This window comes from Chenopodium quinoa, unplaced genomic scaffold (genome assembly GCF_001683475.1).
Source record: "Chenopodium quinoa cultivar QQ74 unplaced genomic scaffold, ASM168347v1, whole genome shotgun sequence".
NCBI lineage: Eukaryota > Viridiplantae > Streptophyta > Magnoliopsida > Caryophyllales > Amaranthaceae > Chenopodium > Chenopodium quinoa.
The window spans coordinates 1,060,546-1,079,980 of NW_018745281.1; the positions used below are offsets into that span (position 1 = coordinate 1,060,546).

Genomic DNA, 19,435 nt, shown 5'->3' on the forward strand with positions numbered 1-19,435 from the left:
AATATTAAAATTTGTATTTTTTTTTATAACAATTATATGAATTATAATCTTAGACTGGCTCTGATACCAAGTTCTGAATTTATAGATACCGATACCAAGACCCTAGGCAAATTTTGAATCGGGTCCCTATAATAAATCACTTAATTCGTCGAGGAAAATAAAGTGCCTTCATTTTAGTATTTGGATCATCCGATTCAACTCGACCATGTTAATAATGTCCAAGGGATCATCCGATAAAATTCCCCATATAACATGATACCGGATTATAGCCTTATGGGGGCTTTTCTTTGATCAGAGTCGTTTTTGCATATACCAAGTACTAACTGCTGAAAACTCAGTTTTTCACCAAAAATAAATAAATAAATAAAACTGAACAAAACTGAAGGGAAAAGCCACTTAAAGCAGTGAATAAATTATCGAGCTACTAGAGTACAGAGGGCTATTGCAAAAATGCCCTGTTGTATTACTTACAGGTAGAAAATAAGAGCAAATTTATCTATTTTTCCTAGAATACCATTCTCTAATGCTAGAAAGCACAAGTGTCGCTCTAACTGATACAGTCCTCCATCTGAAGATGGTGTAATGGAAGCAAACGTTTAATGAGTAGGAAACAGTTATGAAACTCACCGCTTCAGTGTTCAAGGAAATACTCCCAAATAAATCTGGATGGAAAAGGTAAAACTTGTAGCATGATATGCCAATAAATCTTCTGTCTATGTCATGTGTAGAGATATATCTAGTCTTCTGATGTTTTGCGTGCTCTCTTGCTTAGTTTATCCTGTTGACGGTATCTTTCTCGTCGTTCCTCTCTCTGCCGTTTTCTTGACACAACTTCTTCTTTTGCCTTCTGAGCCTCCAACTTTTTTCTCTTTTCTTCATCCTTTTGTTTTCTCTTTTTTTCCTGCACACCAACAAACATCACAAATCAGGAATGTTTCAGCATCATAGATTAATGTTGCCAAACCTTTTCTTACTAGCTCAGTAACTTCAAGTCCATATGGCCATACGTCATCGTACCAGAAATACTAAATTCAGTTTATCATTGACAACTTTAGTATGCTAAAAATACTCTAACATCTGCAGTTTATCATTGACCAACCAATGTCACAAATACAGACCTTGTGCCCATTCATAAAGATTACTATGGCCAGCAATGCAAACACAAACATGGGAACAGTCATTATTTTCCTATGTAAATTTAGGTCAATAGACCAATCCTTTGGCAAACATCTACACAATGCTTGGAGCTAGGCGAAGGAATACCAAACTGTAGTTATCCATAAATTCAAACTATGGACAAGACCATTCTTAAAAATGACCAAAATTACTGCTGCTGAAAGTCCAAGAAGAGTAAATTAAAAGGATAAAACATTTATAGCTCATATTAGATTGAATAATGCATCAGCACAAAACGATGCAAAACTCTACAAGCATGTGTAATACTGTCATGGCCATCAATGTAAAGCATACCTTACTGTGACGAATCAGCTGATAATGTTGAACCAGCTTTAGGGTTTTCTTCTCATCAGGTTCTGCGATAACAGGTCTCCTATCTTTAAGAAGTCCATTAACTCTTTTAGGAATATCTTTGGGCTTTGTTTTAAACGGGAGTGCTTGTTGCAGAGACTTGGGAATGATCAGTGGATTGAATTTTTTCGGTTGTCTCTCAATTGGCTGTCAAAAATATACAAAAACACGTGAAAATTCTAATTAGATACACGCATACAACCAAATATAAAAAGATTGTACAAGAAATTCTTGAAGCTAGAAGGAAGAAAAAAAAAACTGTGTGGTTACCCTACCTTGTACAGAGAATCCTTATTGACAGGAACTGGAAGAGCCAGTTCTTTCCTCAATTCTGCAACGGTTTTCATTCCTTTCCAAGCTCGATCACGAGATTGCAAAGCCGTTGTCAATGGATTAAAAAATTTTGGAACGTCCACATTAACCCATGTTATGAAGAACACTACATCACTCATAAGGATCTTGTCCTCAAATGTGCACCTTGCAATCCCTCCCTTTGACGGGATGTCATCTTTATTTGATTTATTGCCAATCACTTCTTTTGCAGCCTGCCAAATCATACAGCCTCTCACATCAGAAGAACTGCCCATGCACAATTTTATGTCAAATTTAACCTCAATTAAGAGGCGCCAACTATCACACAACAGTATTCCATTAATATTATGTCTGCCTTTGCTGGTTCCAGGAGATTGTTCTCCTGCCCCCATCCCAGTTCCTGAACCCGTCCAGCTTTGTTAAGAATCAAAAAGAATATTGAGTGGTGGAAATAGGAATAAAACAATCAATGAGAAATATAAAGTAGAAGATGCGAAGTTCAATTTCATTTTATGCCTTACTAGTTATAACATTGCAGGCAGCTCCACAATAAATATAAAAGAAATAGCTAAAGCCCAACTAAACAAGAAAAGAAACTCAATTGTTAACTACTACAAAGACTAATATCTACCGCAATTTTCTTAAGTTTATTCCTCATTCCCTTACCTTTTTTACTTGTCCACGAATTCCACTGACAGTTCGAATTGCTACACCTTCATATTTGGCTATTTCAAGATCTGAAGTAAACATATTTTTTATATATGCTGTTTTCTTGTAGATCTTGCAAGGTTCACCAGTAAACTTTATTTTCTTCTTTATCTGGGCGGCATGGTTGAACTCTAATACAACAGCAGTTGCTGTGATTCTAAATGATGACTGAGAAATTTCATAAAACAAGGAGAAGAAATTAGAGCACGAAATAAATAATAAACATCATCAAGCAACAACTTCATTACATTATTCCAATCAATTAGACATTACTAACAATTTTCATCGTAATGCAAGATGAATCAATGACCTCACCAACAAAGAAAAACCATAACCAGAAAGCTGCTCAAGTCTCAAAGAAACTCTGTGTAAAACCACACAGGCACAATAAAAGGAGCACAAAAGGGATTAATCATAATCATCTCCAGCAATTCTACCCTAAATTTCTTATTGATTTAAAATCGTTACAGGGTGGCTGAGAAGTTGTTTGAGAACTTTAATAGACCTGATAAAGATATTTCTGATGCTGCTACACTTAATTTTGAAAGCAATTTTCTTTTCAAATTGAATGATTAAAACAATGATTATGCCAAAAACAAAGCAATGAGAGCAATGAAGTGTCACTGTATTGCCATCCCTGCAATATGGGATTCAACATTGGATTGTGGTAATAATCCTACTTTTACGGAACTAATTTTACTTCATTCGAATTTGGCGGGTTGAGCGTTATAATTACACAATTTGAAACAAGATATTGATTGTGGTTCATTAATTTTGGGGATTTATGAGAGAAACGTGAAGGCTCATTTTAGGAGAGGATGAGCTATAGCTTAATTGGGGAATTTGAAGGAAGCTTATGGTGATTTCATGAAAGCAAGGGGATTGGAAGCTTGGAAACTAGCAAAGAGAAAGAGGACTATCAAATTAGGAATAGCACTAAGCCACTAACAGGGTTAGAGAGTTTGGAATGAGCTGGGGGATAGGGATAGAGAATTCATTATTTATATCTTGTTCGGCATGATAGTAGAAATAAATTGAGGATAAAACAACATATTTACTATATTCAATCAATCAAAGCCTTAACAACATATTTACTATATTGACCTTTTTAAAATTGTACAATCTAATCTAATTATATATATATATATATATATATATATATATATACAAAACTCATCCTCTCTAACAACTATTGTCCAAAACCTCCACCATTTTCATGTGTAAAGTATAAAGCTAGATTACGTATTTGTAACATTACTACTTCAAATATTTAGTTTTTCAATACAGATTATTTTTTTGAAAAAAATGTTGCGCTTAAGTGTAGAGGCACTAATTGATCACGAGCTGAGGGGCTCGACTGGACTCAAAAACTTTTTACATGTGATCGCTACTCACTAAGCTCAAAAAGGCCATAAAAGTTTGGAGTCGAGGCTAGTCGAATAGCTCACGATTTGCTCATTAAAGTTTTGGTCCTTCTGGAATTCTAAGATTTTATTTTAATTTTCTTCCCTTTATATAAGTTTTTTTTTTTTTTTTTGTAAGCGTCAATTCCTTTGTCTTTAAATTGTATATCAATAAAATATATTATCGAGTTACTCAAAAGCTTAAAGCAACTCGTGCTCATACACATTTCAAGTGGTATCAAACAACTATTCTTTATGTCTTAGATACTTAAGAGTCTTAGACATAAACAATGGGTCAATTTGCACCATAAAATATGTAAAAAAAATGGGTAACATCTAAACCCATACCAAATTACTTTTTAAAAAAAAAAAGAATTAAAAAAAATTATGAAATCGGTGGCCAAACAATCTACGAAGTATTAACTAATCAGGAAAGCTACTTTTAAGAATTAGAAACGGTTTTCTAAAAGTTTGGCCAAACAGAACCTTAGACTCTGATTTGTTCGACTAATTTCACGGATAAGCTCGAACAAAATAAGTTCATACAAAATAAATTTATTGTAGACAATTTAATACAAACTAAGTTTCTTAAGACAATTTCATTCACGAACAAAAGAAGTTAAAAAAAAAATGAGTTCAAATAAAATAAGTCAAATCTAATATATATAAATAAAGTAGACATTTTTGGAGAGCATTCGGAGCGCCACATAAGAAATATACTTATTTCGACTAATAAGAAAAAAGATTTGTATTTTATTTTTGAATTAAAAAATTATTTCGCCACCTAGATAAAAGTAACGAATTAGATTTGATATATCTAAAATTTTAATGCCATGTAAATTATAATCCACGAATTAAATTATTTTAATGGACAAAAAATAAAGTAAAAATATAGGAAAAGATAAATTTATTAATTTAATACTACGTGTATAAGAAATCCAAAAAAAATATACTAAAAATTATTTAAATGATAAACCTTATAATAAAGTTTGATACCTATCATTATAAGATAAATTTTGATAGTATTTATGATAAGATATACAAATTGTTCGTTAATTATAATTAAATTAAAATTTGTGATACACATCATACGACACCAAACAAAATTTCGTATCAATAAAAAACCCCATCAAGCGAATTTTGTGTTAGTAATTTTGTGTTAATTTTTGGTCATCAATGGCCGGGTAATTTTTAGCTTAATTTTTAAAATCCTATGTTTAAATTAGTATTTTTAATTATTACTTACATTGTATTAATTTGGGATACTCAATGATTTTATGTTTATGTTTTATTTTTGGTCAACAATGTCCGGGTAATTTCTAAAATCTTATGTTTAAATTTATATTTGTAATTATAAGTTACATTGTATTTATTTAGGATACTTAACAATTATTTGTTTATGTAATGGCATACGATTAGATGTTGTATATTTAATATATGGATGACTTTGATTATTTTTGGAGATGATGAAAAAATTCCAATGCATATATTTGATTTCATATCGCAACAAATTTTCATTTATTGCTAAATATATTGATTTATTTTATATAAATGTAAAGATTTAATTATATCAATTTCAGTTTGGCTAGCATTTCACGTTTCAATTTATCCATTAATGTAGTAGGTTTGTTGTGGACGAGGTTGGTGATTCTATCGAAATAAAAGATATGGTAAAATAATGAATAATGATTTAGGATTTAAATTATTAAAAATTTATCATTTCACATTAAATATTTTATATAACGGAAAAAATATCATATTTACAAATTATTTGTATTTAATAAATTCATTATAAATTATAATAAATAAAATAAATAAATATTAAACTTTTGTAATTTTGTCTAAAATTATTAAATATAATAAATCAAATAATTAAAAATCTTAGATGAAAAAACCGTGCATCGCACAAGCTATTTAATAATGGTAATTATACTTTTGTTATTTAATAAATATTATGTTATAATTATTAAACAATTAATATCTATTATAATATCTATTATCATAATATACTATCATAAATTGATAGTATTTATGATAAAAAAAAAAATACAAATTATTTGTAATTATTATTTACATTGTGTTTATTTAGGATACTTAACGATTATTTGTCTATGTAATGGCATACGATTAGATGTTGTATATTTAATATATGGATTGTTTGGTTATTTTTTGAGATGATGAAAAAATTCCAATGCATAGATTTGATTTTATATCGCAACAATTTTTCATTTATTGGTAAATATATTGATTTATTTTATATAAATGTAATGATTTAATTTATATCAATTTCAATTTGGTTAGCATTTCACGGTTCAATTTATCCATTGATGTAGTAGGTTGGTTGTGGACGAGGTTAGTGATTTTATCAAAATAAAAGATATTGTAAAACAATGAATAATGCTTTACGATTTAAATTATTAAAAATTCATCGTTTCACATTAAAAAATTTAAATAACGGAAAAAAATATCATATTTACAATTTATTTATATTTAATAAATTCATTATAAATTATAGTAAAAAAAAAATATTAAACTTTTGTAATTTTGTCTGAAATTATTAAATACAATAAATCAAATAATTAAAAATCTTGGATGAAAAACCGTGCATCGCACGGGCTTACATCTAGTAGAATAATATAAAGAGAAATAGAAATGTCTCACCAACAGCAAGTGCTACAAGAAATATGACCAACAAACCAAACCGCAAAAATTAATATCTTCGACAACAAAAATTTATATACTTCAAAGGTAAGAACTTAACAAGTTGTCATAGGGTGGTGACTAGTGAGGTTCACATGATGGCCAATAAATAATTTTAAATAAATATAGGCAGCCTGATGTATAGGATATGCAAATTGCAACGCACAGTGGGGATACATGATATACCGTATACAGTGCATTATCTAATACGCTGAGGTAGCTAGGGGCTCGGGGCATTGGTTCATACAAATCAGGTACAAATTATGTGTTTAGAAGAAGCTAATCCCATGCAAACATGCATTGTTGACAATTATCACCCACAGGCCCCACAAAAGTGGGCATATATTACCCTCCCTGACCCCCCGCTCCCACACCTCCTGCCAAATACAAATTTGATACCCAACCATTAATCAAATTTGCCAAAACAAATCTAACCTGATTGTTTGTTAGATTCTGTACAGCAACAACTCCAGTGTTCGGGGGAGCAAGAGGACCATAAAACATTGCAAGGCAGTGCATGTGCTCAGGGGTGTACTTGAGCATACGGACCCGACCATCACGATCCTCAATTGCATAAACAGGTATTGTCTGGTAGCGCCTCCATCCCATAGATACAATTATAGGATCCCTAGTCTTAAGAACTTTCTTATGCCATCTATGTCGTTTTAACCTGACCTGCAAGAGACAGTAATAAGAAAGTGTAATCATCGGCATGCACTGTTAAGATCAAAGATTTCGAGAAACAGAATCTAGATTTAATAAGATAGGCCATGCTCATGATAAAAAAAAAAATAAAAAAAAAAAAATAAAAAAATCATTATATCACAGAGATATAGAATAAATATGTAGTGCAACAAAGGTGCAGACATATGTTAAATATGTACTTTAAATACATATTATAAAAAATAAACTAAAAAATAATAATTACAAAAAAAAGGATGGAACCAAAACAAAGCACAGAATTGTATGTATACCTGCATGTATCCAACATTCTCTTCCGCAAGGCTAATTCCTCCAACAAGGATAGGGTGTGAGGGGTCAAAAAATTCAACCATCTCACAAGGAACGGCTTGAATTTCCAATCTCACATATGTCCCTGTTCTAAAGCCCTCTATTTCTATCCTTGTGGCTTCATCCAGATCATTGAGCTCAGCTAAATTTATTTGCTTTTGAAGTTCAATTCCATCTTTTAACTGCATACACAAACATGATGTTACAATGGAAAAATGGCTGCTCAAATTGAAAATCAAGTTCAATAGAAGGCCATCATTTTCACCTTCTCAAAAAAACCCGCTCTCATTGGCCTTGCTGCGATCAGATTTTACCTCAGCTTCTTCACCAGTTTCTCCATCAGGTAACTCAGATTTATTAAATGTAATACTTGATTAAGGTAAACAGACAAAAAATATACTTCGTATAGATATTTTTCAATCGTTAATCTAATTCAAAGTAGAGAACAGAATAAAGATAATGATGCTGGGATGCTATAGAAAACAATAGGATTGAAATCTAAATAGCTACAGAAGCAACAAATTATGACAGACATAAAACTAATCATGCAAATAAGATGCCACACAGCTACACAGAATTACAGACTGCTGATCTTCAGCATCTGCTTCCTTCTTTCCTCTTCCCTATCTCTGTTCTTGAACAAGTAAAGACTGGAGAGACGAGCCTCATTTTGTCAACTCATTTGGCAGAAAAGATCAGTACAAACCATTGTCTTTCCGCAAGAGAGGATGTTTGTGTGTGAATGTGTGAAAAGTTAAATTGAGAAGTAAATGTAGGTGATTAAGACATAAACATTTTGAAAAGGATATTGGGAATCAAACTTTGCACGAAGAGCAAGCTTTTTCAGCCTGCGTTCTGCAATTATTGCATCATCTTCTTTATGTGCCTCACCAGTGTTTATAGCTACACCACCCTCTTCACCTGTTTCTAAATCTTCAAAATCACCATAGACATCATCATCACTGCCGCCAGTCTCAGACACCGTAGCTCTTTGGGCCGCTTTTGACCAATCACCGGTAACAAAACGGTCTCGGATGCTTTGAACAACATCATCATCATTCCAATTCTTGAAATTCACATTACTTGTGGATTTTGAACAATCATCACCATTCACATCACCAGCACCCAGACCACCTGTCAACTTCTATGCTCAAAAAGAGAACAGATAAATCAGATTCAGGCATTTAATATTGATCAGGTAAGATAGAAGTTAATCAACAATTCACTAAAGTACTCTTTCTAATTGACTCATAGTTCAATACCAATTTAGTTACAATTATGAGTATGAGATGTCTACTTTAAAATCTAAATTTGAAAGATGTCAGCCACAAACCTTTGCTCCCTCTCCCTTCGGTTTGAAGAAGTCATCATCTTCACTTTCATCACCACTGCTTCCTTGTGATTCACCTATATCAGATGCAAGATTTGGTATGGGTTTACCATATACAAGTTGCATGAGGTTCATATTCTGTCGGGACACTGTTCGTTCCAGCAAGGAATCTTTCCATTTGGAGGCATTTCCAATATCTTCATCCACTAGCACATAGAAGGAGAAGAGTTAGAAGAGAGATCACAGCATAAGATTGGCAATTTGCATTTATGGAATTAATGAAACATATGAATGGGGTACTCTTGTCTCATGACTAAATGGACTCAAAATCAGTTCTATTTGAAGACAATTTTCATGAATGTAGAACAATAAATCACTCCCCTTTGCCCCACCTCACCCCACTTCCCAAATAAATATATATAAGGTGATGTTCTTAGATGGCAAATGTAGTAGATGCTCACGTACCAACAGCACCCCACCCACCCCCAGTCCCCACCTCCGAATCAAACAAACAAACAAAATCCAAAGAAATACATGAACAAGCCACAAGAATACCCAAACAAATATGCTATAACATGTATAAATATATCTATATACCTGCAGAAGACACAAGCATGGCAATGTAGTAGATGCACACGTACTAATACCCCCCAAATAAATAAATAAATACATACAAGAATCAAAGAAATAGATGCACTAGCCAAAAGAATACTGGAACAATTTTTTTTTAAAAAAAAGGACTAATATGACTACGCTTTGTTCTCTTCACCACAATCTAAAATAACTAATACTTATTCTTGTTAAAATCAGACTAGATCAGGAAATTTTAGACCAGACTAGATCAGATCTTCTTAATTTTGTCTAATTATTGTCATATATCTATAATTTCGTATTTGTAAAATGAAAATTATATATTTGAAAAATACAAGTTAAAACAAATCTAACGAGATCCCACTTGATAATGTTTTTTCATACACATTAAGGTCAAAGTTTAGTCAAATCAGACAATCAGATTAGACCAGACTTTAGAAAATAAAGACCAGAACATCTTATTTCAGGCGAAGAGAACAAAGCCTAAACTAGAAGCAAGCACTGAGGTGGCTCAGAGAAGTCAGTATCAACTTGCGTACTGCAATAGTCAGGCAGAAGCTTCTAGGTATGTTAGATATAGACAGGTTAGACCAGCTAACAGCTTTAGAACACAAAGGCAAAGGAACCAAAAAGTTTTGTGTCTACCAGAATTTTATGCAGACTTATGGATGATCTGGTTAACACAATACTCAATACCCTTCTTTAGAGATTTTTTATTATTGTATATCATTTAAGTTTTGTGTCTTCTGCTTTCCTTAGAATTTACGCTCGTCTGACTTTTCCAAGCAACACCCGTTATAGATGCAACATGTGATGATTGTTCTCCTTAATTTTATTTGCTTAACTTCAATCCCTAAAATAAGATTTGCTAACTTAATATATAGAAATTAAATAATTAGAAAGATAAAAACACTAGACTATCATATACCATTATGCTACCATGCGATATACAGCAACGACACCCCTCTTAATGCTTATACTTTACACCTCGTTACCCTTAACATCAATACAAAAATTACCCACACTAGAGTACGTGGGTACATCCATACATGGTGTAGGACAGTAGAAGACAAACATGACATATTTCGCATTTTCTAATACTACAAGGACACAAAGCAACCACCTCCCAACGCCCCCACCCTAGAAAAAAAAAAAAAAAAAAAAAAAAAAAAAAAAAAAAAAACAAAACAATTATTTGGTAAACTTCATCAAGATCTAATTAATTAGATCACGTAGGATTTTTGTCCTAATTTAACGAATAATATGCAACACCTCTTGACATAATCTTGTCTCTTTGGGCACCATCTTTCCCTCTTTTCAAGATACTCACTCCATCCCACTAAATGACAAAGATTGCCCCATATCCCCTATATCACTTTTTTAAAAAGTTTGTTCATTTGAAAGCATGAGGAGTTGCTGATTGCCTGATTCTACTTGCAATCATTTTTATACCCTACTTTTTGAGCTTTATTTGTCACCCTCTGTTTTTTTATATTCTTTATGTTCTATCAGATCTATCTTGCCCTACTTTCACTTTTGCACTCTACTCTAATGTCTTAGCTAAAATTCCTTGCTACACTTTTCACAGACGGTTTGGAATGATGGTTCATGTTAGCTGACCCTAAATCCTTTTGGAACAAAGGCTTTAAAGCTGTTGTTGTTGCTGTGGGGTTGTTGACTGAGGAAATACAGTGTAAGGGGAATGGGAAAAACTCAATGGGACATCTAAAATAGGAATATGGGACATTATTAGTGGTACAGAGGGTGTACGTGTAGGACAAAGGGCTTGGTTGAAAGAATATTCCAGCAAACTACACTCTAGCATTTGGCTTGACAATGGGCTCTATTTCTCAGGCATTCAACTTTGATCACTCTAGGGGTTTGGGCATAAAATTCCCCCACTCTTTTCTTTGAGAATGAAAAAGAATAATGATGCAAAGTATGCTTTCAGTAGAAACGAATGCCCTTTTTTGTCCATGTCCATGGGGGTATAGTTCACAGGCCTTTTACTCATTTTATCACTGGAGAAGGAAAGTCTTTTTCAAAACCTAGAAGGGCATTCCCAAATTTCAGCAACTACTATTAGTATCAAAGACCAAACCAATTTCAAACACAAGCTTCCACTATATAACATTAAATAACAACTCTTCTTTATTAATCAAAACCAACGACATGCATGAAAATTTCTTTATCTATGTATCCAAGCAAAGATGACACTTATTACAACTCCAGAGGCCCCAACCTAACATCTTCCTCTGCAAAACTAATTATTGAGCCTTGTATGTAATTGCATCATTTTTCCTTTTATAGCAGTTGGTATTCTTGGCAAAATGCATTGATCTGAACTCGTGAAAGCACAATACAAACAATCCTACGCTTGGCCCAGGAAAAAGGGATAGGAGTAGGCAACAGATAATGAAAGGTATATGGCTCTTATAAAGCATAGTAAAAATATCAAAGTTTGCCACAGATTTAATGGCCCATGCTTGATAACCATTTAGAAGTATCACCATAAGATTCTAAATCTTTCTATTCTAAGATCTATGCAGGTGAACAACAAAGTGACTGCATATATATATATATATATATATATATATATATATATATATATATATATATATATATATATATATATATATATATATAATTTTGAGTTAGAGGAATGCAAGGTTACCTTCCATATCTTCATCAGGCCCATCATCTTCAGAAGGATCTGTACCGGAACTTCCTACTTCATCCTCCTCCTTCCCGTCACTGTCATCTTCATCTTCTTCTTCATCATCGTCATCTAAATACTGCAGTCAAATTTTCTAAAGATGAAACTCTAAACTTATGTGCTAACTTGTTCACCAAAAACAAAATTTATTAGCTAGGACTTCTTAACTATATGGAACATCTTAGAGAGTAAAAAAAAGGTATGATAAGTAACAATTATGATAAGAACAAATTAAACGCAGACATGGAATCCTGAATTTGGAATACGTCAAAATTCAAAGTCGGCATTTCATTATGCAGTAAACAAAATGATAGAAAAAAATTTACAATTTCTGCTTGAGTGACAAAAAGTTCATTATAATGCCACTGTACCTATAGAAAGAAAAAAAAAATATAATAAAAAACGCACATTTTTTATGGCTGATTGGGGATAACTGCAGGCTTTCTTAACATACCAAAGTTTACGGTCTAGGGTGTCACTGAGACACCCACCAGAAATCCAGAATGCAGTGATAAATAGATGAAACGAATTTAGGAGTAACGGATATTAGGCTTAGTGATGCCCTTAATCATATATTTCACCATGGGATATCCCAAAGTCTAGTGGAAGCTTCTCTAAGTGATTAAGAAATGAGAAACCTTTTACTACGTATATGACAAGACAAAAAAGGTAAGACAATAAGCACTTATGAAATTTACTGACTCCAAATAATAAAAATTTCAAATGAGGGAGAAAATTCTTCCAAGAGAGATTAATCAAGATTTTTTAATTGTTCATTATAGAGGAGCTTATGCCTGACAGCCAAAAGAGTGCAGGTATAGTATCAGAAGTCCAGAAGAACAGTAAGCTAAAACCAATAATCAAATTCTGATTCAAACCCTTACAGTAACATGGACCCTGACCAGCTCCCTACCCCTAAAAAATCAGCATAGAAATAAACAACGTGAAAAACATACTACGTGACAATATTAAGTAATAGAGAAAGTTGCTTGAAATTATTAAAGCCGACTTTAGGAGAACAGTTTGCAAATTTACTAGCTCCTTAAATCTTTAATTTTATAAGGTTACTCGAATCACAAATGTCAACTGTAATCTAATTTATAATTTTAGTCTCTTATGAAAGGCCGTCAAGGAAGAGAATCCAGAGGAAGAGAGAGGGGAGGACATGTATAAGGAAGACAACTTGGAAATAGAAGACCATGACATGAACCCATATTTTATCACCTAAATCACAACACAAGGTGTTAAGAACAAAATACCTTTTCATCAGCATCATTGTCGCTATTTCCAAATATCGCTTTCCTTCTGATCCTACCATCAGAGAACTCAACATGTTCCTTGAAGTTTTTCCCCAATTCCTTTTTAGCATCACTAGACCCATCTCCCAGATTCATCATATTGTTATTTTCTTCAGCATCTGTATCGTCATCTGAAGAATCTGAACTATTTAGATTAGCATCATCACTTTCTTTGTCAGATCCAGCAGCGTCACCATGTTCATGAATCCGACCTCCAGCAACAGGAACATCAGCATCACTTTTATCTTGTTTCTGGCTAAAAAGATTGATGAAGCGTTCTTGTAACTGCTCATCAATAGAGTACTTCACATTCTGAAGCTGTTTTACCAACTCCTCACCAACATCATGGCGTTTTCCTAGTTACACAAAGAGTATGGTTGAAGAAATCAGAAGACACAGAAGTTTGGCAAAGCAACAACAAAATAATAAACATTGATAGCAATGAGAAGGAAAAAAACAGCAACTAAAGAGCAGACCTTTACGTGCAGTGCTCTCATTTTCATCAGCTCCTTTAGAATATTGTACAAAGTGGTCGTTTATGTTTATATAGACAGCATCTTTGTCATAAAGGAGGTCGCCAACACCAGACATAGGAGCATAAAATAATTTTTCCTTGTCACGCAATCCTTTCTTTTTAGCAGCTGATGGTAAAGGACATGGATCAGCCAAGCTTGTAATGCTGGCCAGGTTATAATCACCAACACCAGCAATGTGAACCTAAAGAGAAAAATCATTTGATTTAGATTGATATAAATTGGTGATAAAGAATAAAACCCAGATGTGTTTTGGCATGTCATATTCAAGCAAAAAAATTCAAAGTCACCTACTTTAGTTCCCTTCTTCAAATTACAACCCCGCAAATAACCATAAACTGTGACATTCCTGTCACATTTCTTGTCTAGCTGCACCCTCTCCGGTGGAGTGACATCTTCAAAACGGTCTGCTAGCACATAAGGATGAGCAGTTCGCCAAGACAATGGATGAAATTTCATAACAGAGATGAATCTTGCAAGATTATGGATTTCACGCTTATTGTACCTGCATTTGGTAGAAACGATTTTAAAAAGACCCAGCGCAATTAAACGTACTCAATAAGAGCTAAGAAAGGCAATAATAAATAAAAGGTACTCACTTCTCATGAATGAGACCAGATAAGTAGAATAATTTGGCTCCATCGTATATTTCAGTCCAAAAACGATGTTTGAGACGCTGCTTTGTCTTTCTCAATCTCTTTACATCCTTGAACTTATCAAGATGTGTAAGGACTCCCATAACTTTCGGAAATCCATGAACTTGCATGACATTGAGAAATTCAAATGTTTCCTAAGAGCAATAGAAAGTCAGATACTCACAATTGACTAGTTTGATAAAATAACGATAAACTTAAGCTAATCAAACAAATAAATACTGCATGGCAAATAAGTAAATATGATTCACTTAGAATTATTAGCTTTGCCATTAGATAGTTTTCTAAAGGCAACTCCCCTGTAATTCCAATTGAGAATTACATCTGAAGGAAAGCCTATTTTGTAGAAAAAGGAACAAAACTCACCATTTCAAAGCCATAACTCCCGTCGATTAGAAGTAGAGCCAAATCAGCAAATTTCGCACAATCAATCATGGCATTTATTTCATTAGGGCACTCCACAAATTGAAGGCGTCTTTGTTTACCTATAATAAGAAGGCACCATATTTTAGTCCATTTCAAGAAATCCATAGTCTTCATTATTTCATTTTTGAAGCTAAATCCTAGCAAAAACATCATCATTCAAACAAGCACCTAATTGAAGACGAACAAACTTGAAACATACTGCCTCATAAATTAGAAACAGAATTTAAGCAACTGTGAATCAAGCAAACCTGATACGATGGTAATTGGACCCCGAACATCGGGCAAATTGTGCCTGGTGTAATGCTTCACAAGACACTTAATCAGCAAAGACTTCCCTACCTACATCAAATATAAAGTAAAATTACAACACAAAACAGTCAGCAACAATATCAACCCCCAATTAACAAACACAATAACACAAATTAAAATTTCATCAAAATGCCCACATAGTCAAATATATCAACCCCACCTGAGGAGGGCCATGAACTACAACAACAAAAGGCGGGGGATCGCCGATATTGCGGTCTATCGTCGGAATGTGAAGCTTCCGCTGCTCTTTCTCAGTGGAACGCGACTGTAAACGCTTTGCTTTCACATTTGAACGGAAAGCAAATGCCTAACAATCCCAATTAAACAAATTTTACAGTAAGAACATTTATCAATTTCAATATCAAAATGCAACAACTTAAACATCTTGACAAGAACAAAATTTACAATTTCAAACCTATACTAGTATCAAATTACACCCAAAAAAAAAATTTCACGAAAATTAAAAAGAAATTCAAATGCAATAATCAATAAACCTTAGGGTTTCGAGCGGGGTTTTTCTTGGTATCATCAAAACCATCGTCTCCCGCTGCCTTCTTGTTTTTTTTGGCCAATTTTTTGGGACCAGCTTGCCGAAACCTATGAGATTTGTGAGACTGTTCTTCGTTTCCCATTGAAGCTAAAACCCTAGCTAAACCCTAATAAGCTTTTTCAGTGGGAAAAGAATGGAGTTTTTGGGAGTTGAATTTGGTGAGTATTGAAGAAAGAGAGTTGCAGAAATCGAAGATGGTGTAAATAGCAGAGTGTCGTGAAAAAGGAGGCGGGTTTACGATTGAGGTTGCCTTCAACTCTCTTCTGCAGGGAGACGAGGGTAAACTCGGTAAGCATATCACTTTACGAGAGTTGCGAATAACAAAACTTTTGAGAAAACTAGGGCGGCTAACATACCATAGCTAGCCATATTCGGAAGAGTCACGAGTGCCAAAACTTTTGGAAAAATTAGGGCCGCTAACGTACTATAGCTAGCTTTATTCGGAAGCTATTTCAGTTTGTTTTATGTCCCAAATTTAGTTGGCACTCTAAAGTTTGAAAATTTTGTCAAATAGAACCGTTTAAAATATCAACTTTGTCAATTGCAACCTTTTAAAATAATAAAAATTGTAATATAAAAAGTATTACAAACTTATTAATTGAAAATCGCCTTAAAATAACGTCATGTATTTTCTCTTTCCCCTCTGTTCTACTTTCACTCTATTGCACTGTCGACTAAATTACTCACTTTCTATTCACAACCATAAATGATGAACAAGCCACCCTTTTACCAACTTCAATCCATTTTCTTCAATTTTGACTAAGTTTCACCGTTTGAAACCATTTTCTCAAACTTTGTTCAAAGGAGAATAGATTTTTAGCGGAAGTATTGGATTGAATTTCTACAACATTCACAAAATCAACATTTTGGAAACAAATTAGGTGGGAAAATACCCAAATCTCTCCCCTCTTTCCAAATTTTGTGTTTTTACGGCAACAAAACTCTTTTGCGGTTTTTAATTGCCCAATTGCAAGGAGTTTTCCACAACCCAACAAAACATGTGAACAATGGCAAAATACATGACGTCATTTTTAAGAAATTTGGGCAAAAATGAAATGAGTCTCAATTCACAGAATAGGATACAATTTGCAAATTTAATTTTAGAAGGTTGTAATTGACAAAATGAGTTACTTCGTATTTAAATTATTGTATTTGACAAATCTCTATCTTTTAAGAGCAAGCACAACAGTGAGCAAAAAAAAACACTTTCTCATTCGCTCTCTACCTACTTTTTCACTCCTCTTGCTCATGAGCATTTTTTGTGGTTATATTTTTATACCACCAATTATCAAAAATATTTCCTCACCATTCTCTCTCCTACTTTTTTTCAATACCTCAAAACATTTTTCTCTCTTATATATCACCATATTCATATATTAAAATCTAATTATATTAAAACAATTATGTAAAGAATAATTAGTAAAATTATGTAATATATTGTCAGAATTATTGGTTTTATTGTCAGAAGTATTGTGTAATTACTGTTTAAGAAGTATTGTGTAAAATCATTGTCAAATTTTATGGTTTTATTGTCAAATATTATTGTTTTTATTGTCATAAATAATGACAATAATTTTCTTAAACAATGGATTTAATTGGTAAAGGTACATATTATTTGGATTATAAAATAAAATAAGATTGGTAAGTCAATGAAATTCTTAATACAAATTTTACACAACGCACAAGTAAAACAAAGTTAGCACACAAATTTTACAGATCTTCTTTAAAACCCACCTAAAACACAACATTTGGGGGTGGGAAAAGTGAAAAAAAAAAAGGAAAAAAAAAAAAAAAAAAAAAAAAAAAAAAAAAAAAAAAAAAGCTACCGGTTATCTTTGTTGCGGGGCTCACCAATTACCGATCATCCTTTTTACTCATCTTATGAGCATTTTTGGTAATGCTCATTGAGTTAGTAGCTTTATTTTGGTTTTTGTCCAATATTTTTGCTCATTAACATTTTTTTTGCTCATTGTTGTCAATTTAATGCTCTAAAAAAATCGAAATAATTCTTATAAATAGTGTTTGGACAATTATACCCTCTAAAATGTTTATTTACTTATTTGTCCTCATTATTATTGCCTCTTTTTAAAAAACTATTAAAAATAGTGTGTGGATATTTATACCCCTAAAAATATTTATTTATATATTTTCTCTATTAATGATGCTAACATATACAAATAATAAAAATATTCGTAGTACTTTGTATATATTTGTCTTTGTGCTTATATAGGTTTATATTTTACCTTAAATGCATAAAAGTATGTCAAAATTAAGTTTTTACATTGTTTTATATTAGTAGACCGAAGATTCTAAGAAAATAATAAAATTTGTACCTTATAAAATAATTTCCAAAAAAAATCAAAGTATTTTTTTTACTAGAAAGGCCATAGGCCCCATAAAATAGTCTAGCCCATATACTCCTTGTGTGTGTGTGTTTTTTTACAAGTACTCCTTGTGCTTTTTAAGTGCTCTATATTGGTAATTTATATTCATTGATAATTAAAGATTGATTAAAGTTTTGCACCGACAAATATATTGATCTAAATGAGAACTTGAAAAAACAAGAGAGTAATAAAGTTAGCCAATTAGGTATGGACAATGGCATCCCTGCAAAAAATGTTTTTCGTTTTGCCATATTAGATTAAAAATTGGTCACACCTTTTTCTTCACTCAACCCTCACCACGAATGATCACCCTTTTATATTACCACTAATCCACCTAAAGCTAGCCCCCATGATGAAGATCAATAGGAGATTAATAATGCATTGTATGAATTTATAAACGGTTTGCTCTCTAGTGTTTTTGTCTTGTAGTGTTTTGTTATTTTGATCAGGTGATATATGTACAATTATAAATGGTGACTTATTAGGGTAAATCTTTCTAGAAATTGTATCCTAGGAATATGTATACGTTTGATGTAAATAAACAAAAATTATGAGGATGAAATATAGATTATTGAGCCACCACAACCAAGTCTTATTTGCTATCTTATTATGTGTTGATTATTGCACTCACTTTTTAATATTTGAGACAATTTTGTTTCACCTAGTAAAACAAACAACCTGCATATCACTAGTCTGCCTAAAAGTTTAAGTTTACTCTCTTTGATTCAACCAATTGGAGAGTATGGAGACAATCTCCAACAACGTGCCAACGTCCACCATTAACTTCTCCTTCCCCCTTTTTCTTTCCACAATAATTAATTTATAAGTTAATTACTACTACTAATACGGAGTAGTAAATTAGTAATGCTACCTTATTAATTCGGAATGTTGGGAGATTATCCTAACAAATACTACGTATAAACAATTTAGGGAGCTTTCACAAAAATAAGTTGCATAATTTTAACCTTCTTAAAACACAACTTT

The 19,435-nt window shown here is 32.6% G+C and overlaps 1 protein-coding gene across 1 annotated transcript; it reads right to left on the reverse strand.

Moving 5' to 3' along the window:
• Positions 1-380: 380 nt before the first annotated feature.
• Positions 381-16,395, reverse strand: LOC110711780 (ribosome biogenesis protein BMS1 homolog). Its single transcript, XM_021890203.1, has 18 exons — positions 16,012-16,395; positions 15,678-15,824; positions 15,457-15,547; positions 15,149-15,267; positions 14,729-14,919; positions 14,424-14,634; positions 14,073-14,313; positions 13,558-13,952; positions 12,257-12,377; positions 8,995-9,197; positions 8,471-8,805; positions 7,935-8,024; positions 7,625-7,850; positions 7,086-7,325; positions 2,506-2,715; positions 1,803-2,072; positions 1,471-1,674; positions 381-901 (listed from the first exon to the last, which is right to left on the reverse strand). The coding sequence occupies exons 1-18, from the start codon at positions 16,147-16,149 to the stop codon at positions 737-739; spliced, it is 3,597 nt and encodes a 1,198-aa protein (XP_021745895.1). The 5' UTR covers positions 16,150-16,395; the 3' UTR covers positions 381-736.
• Positions 16,396-19,435: the final 3,040 nt, after the last annotated feature.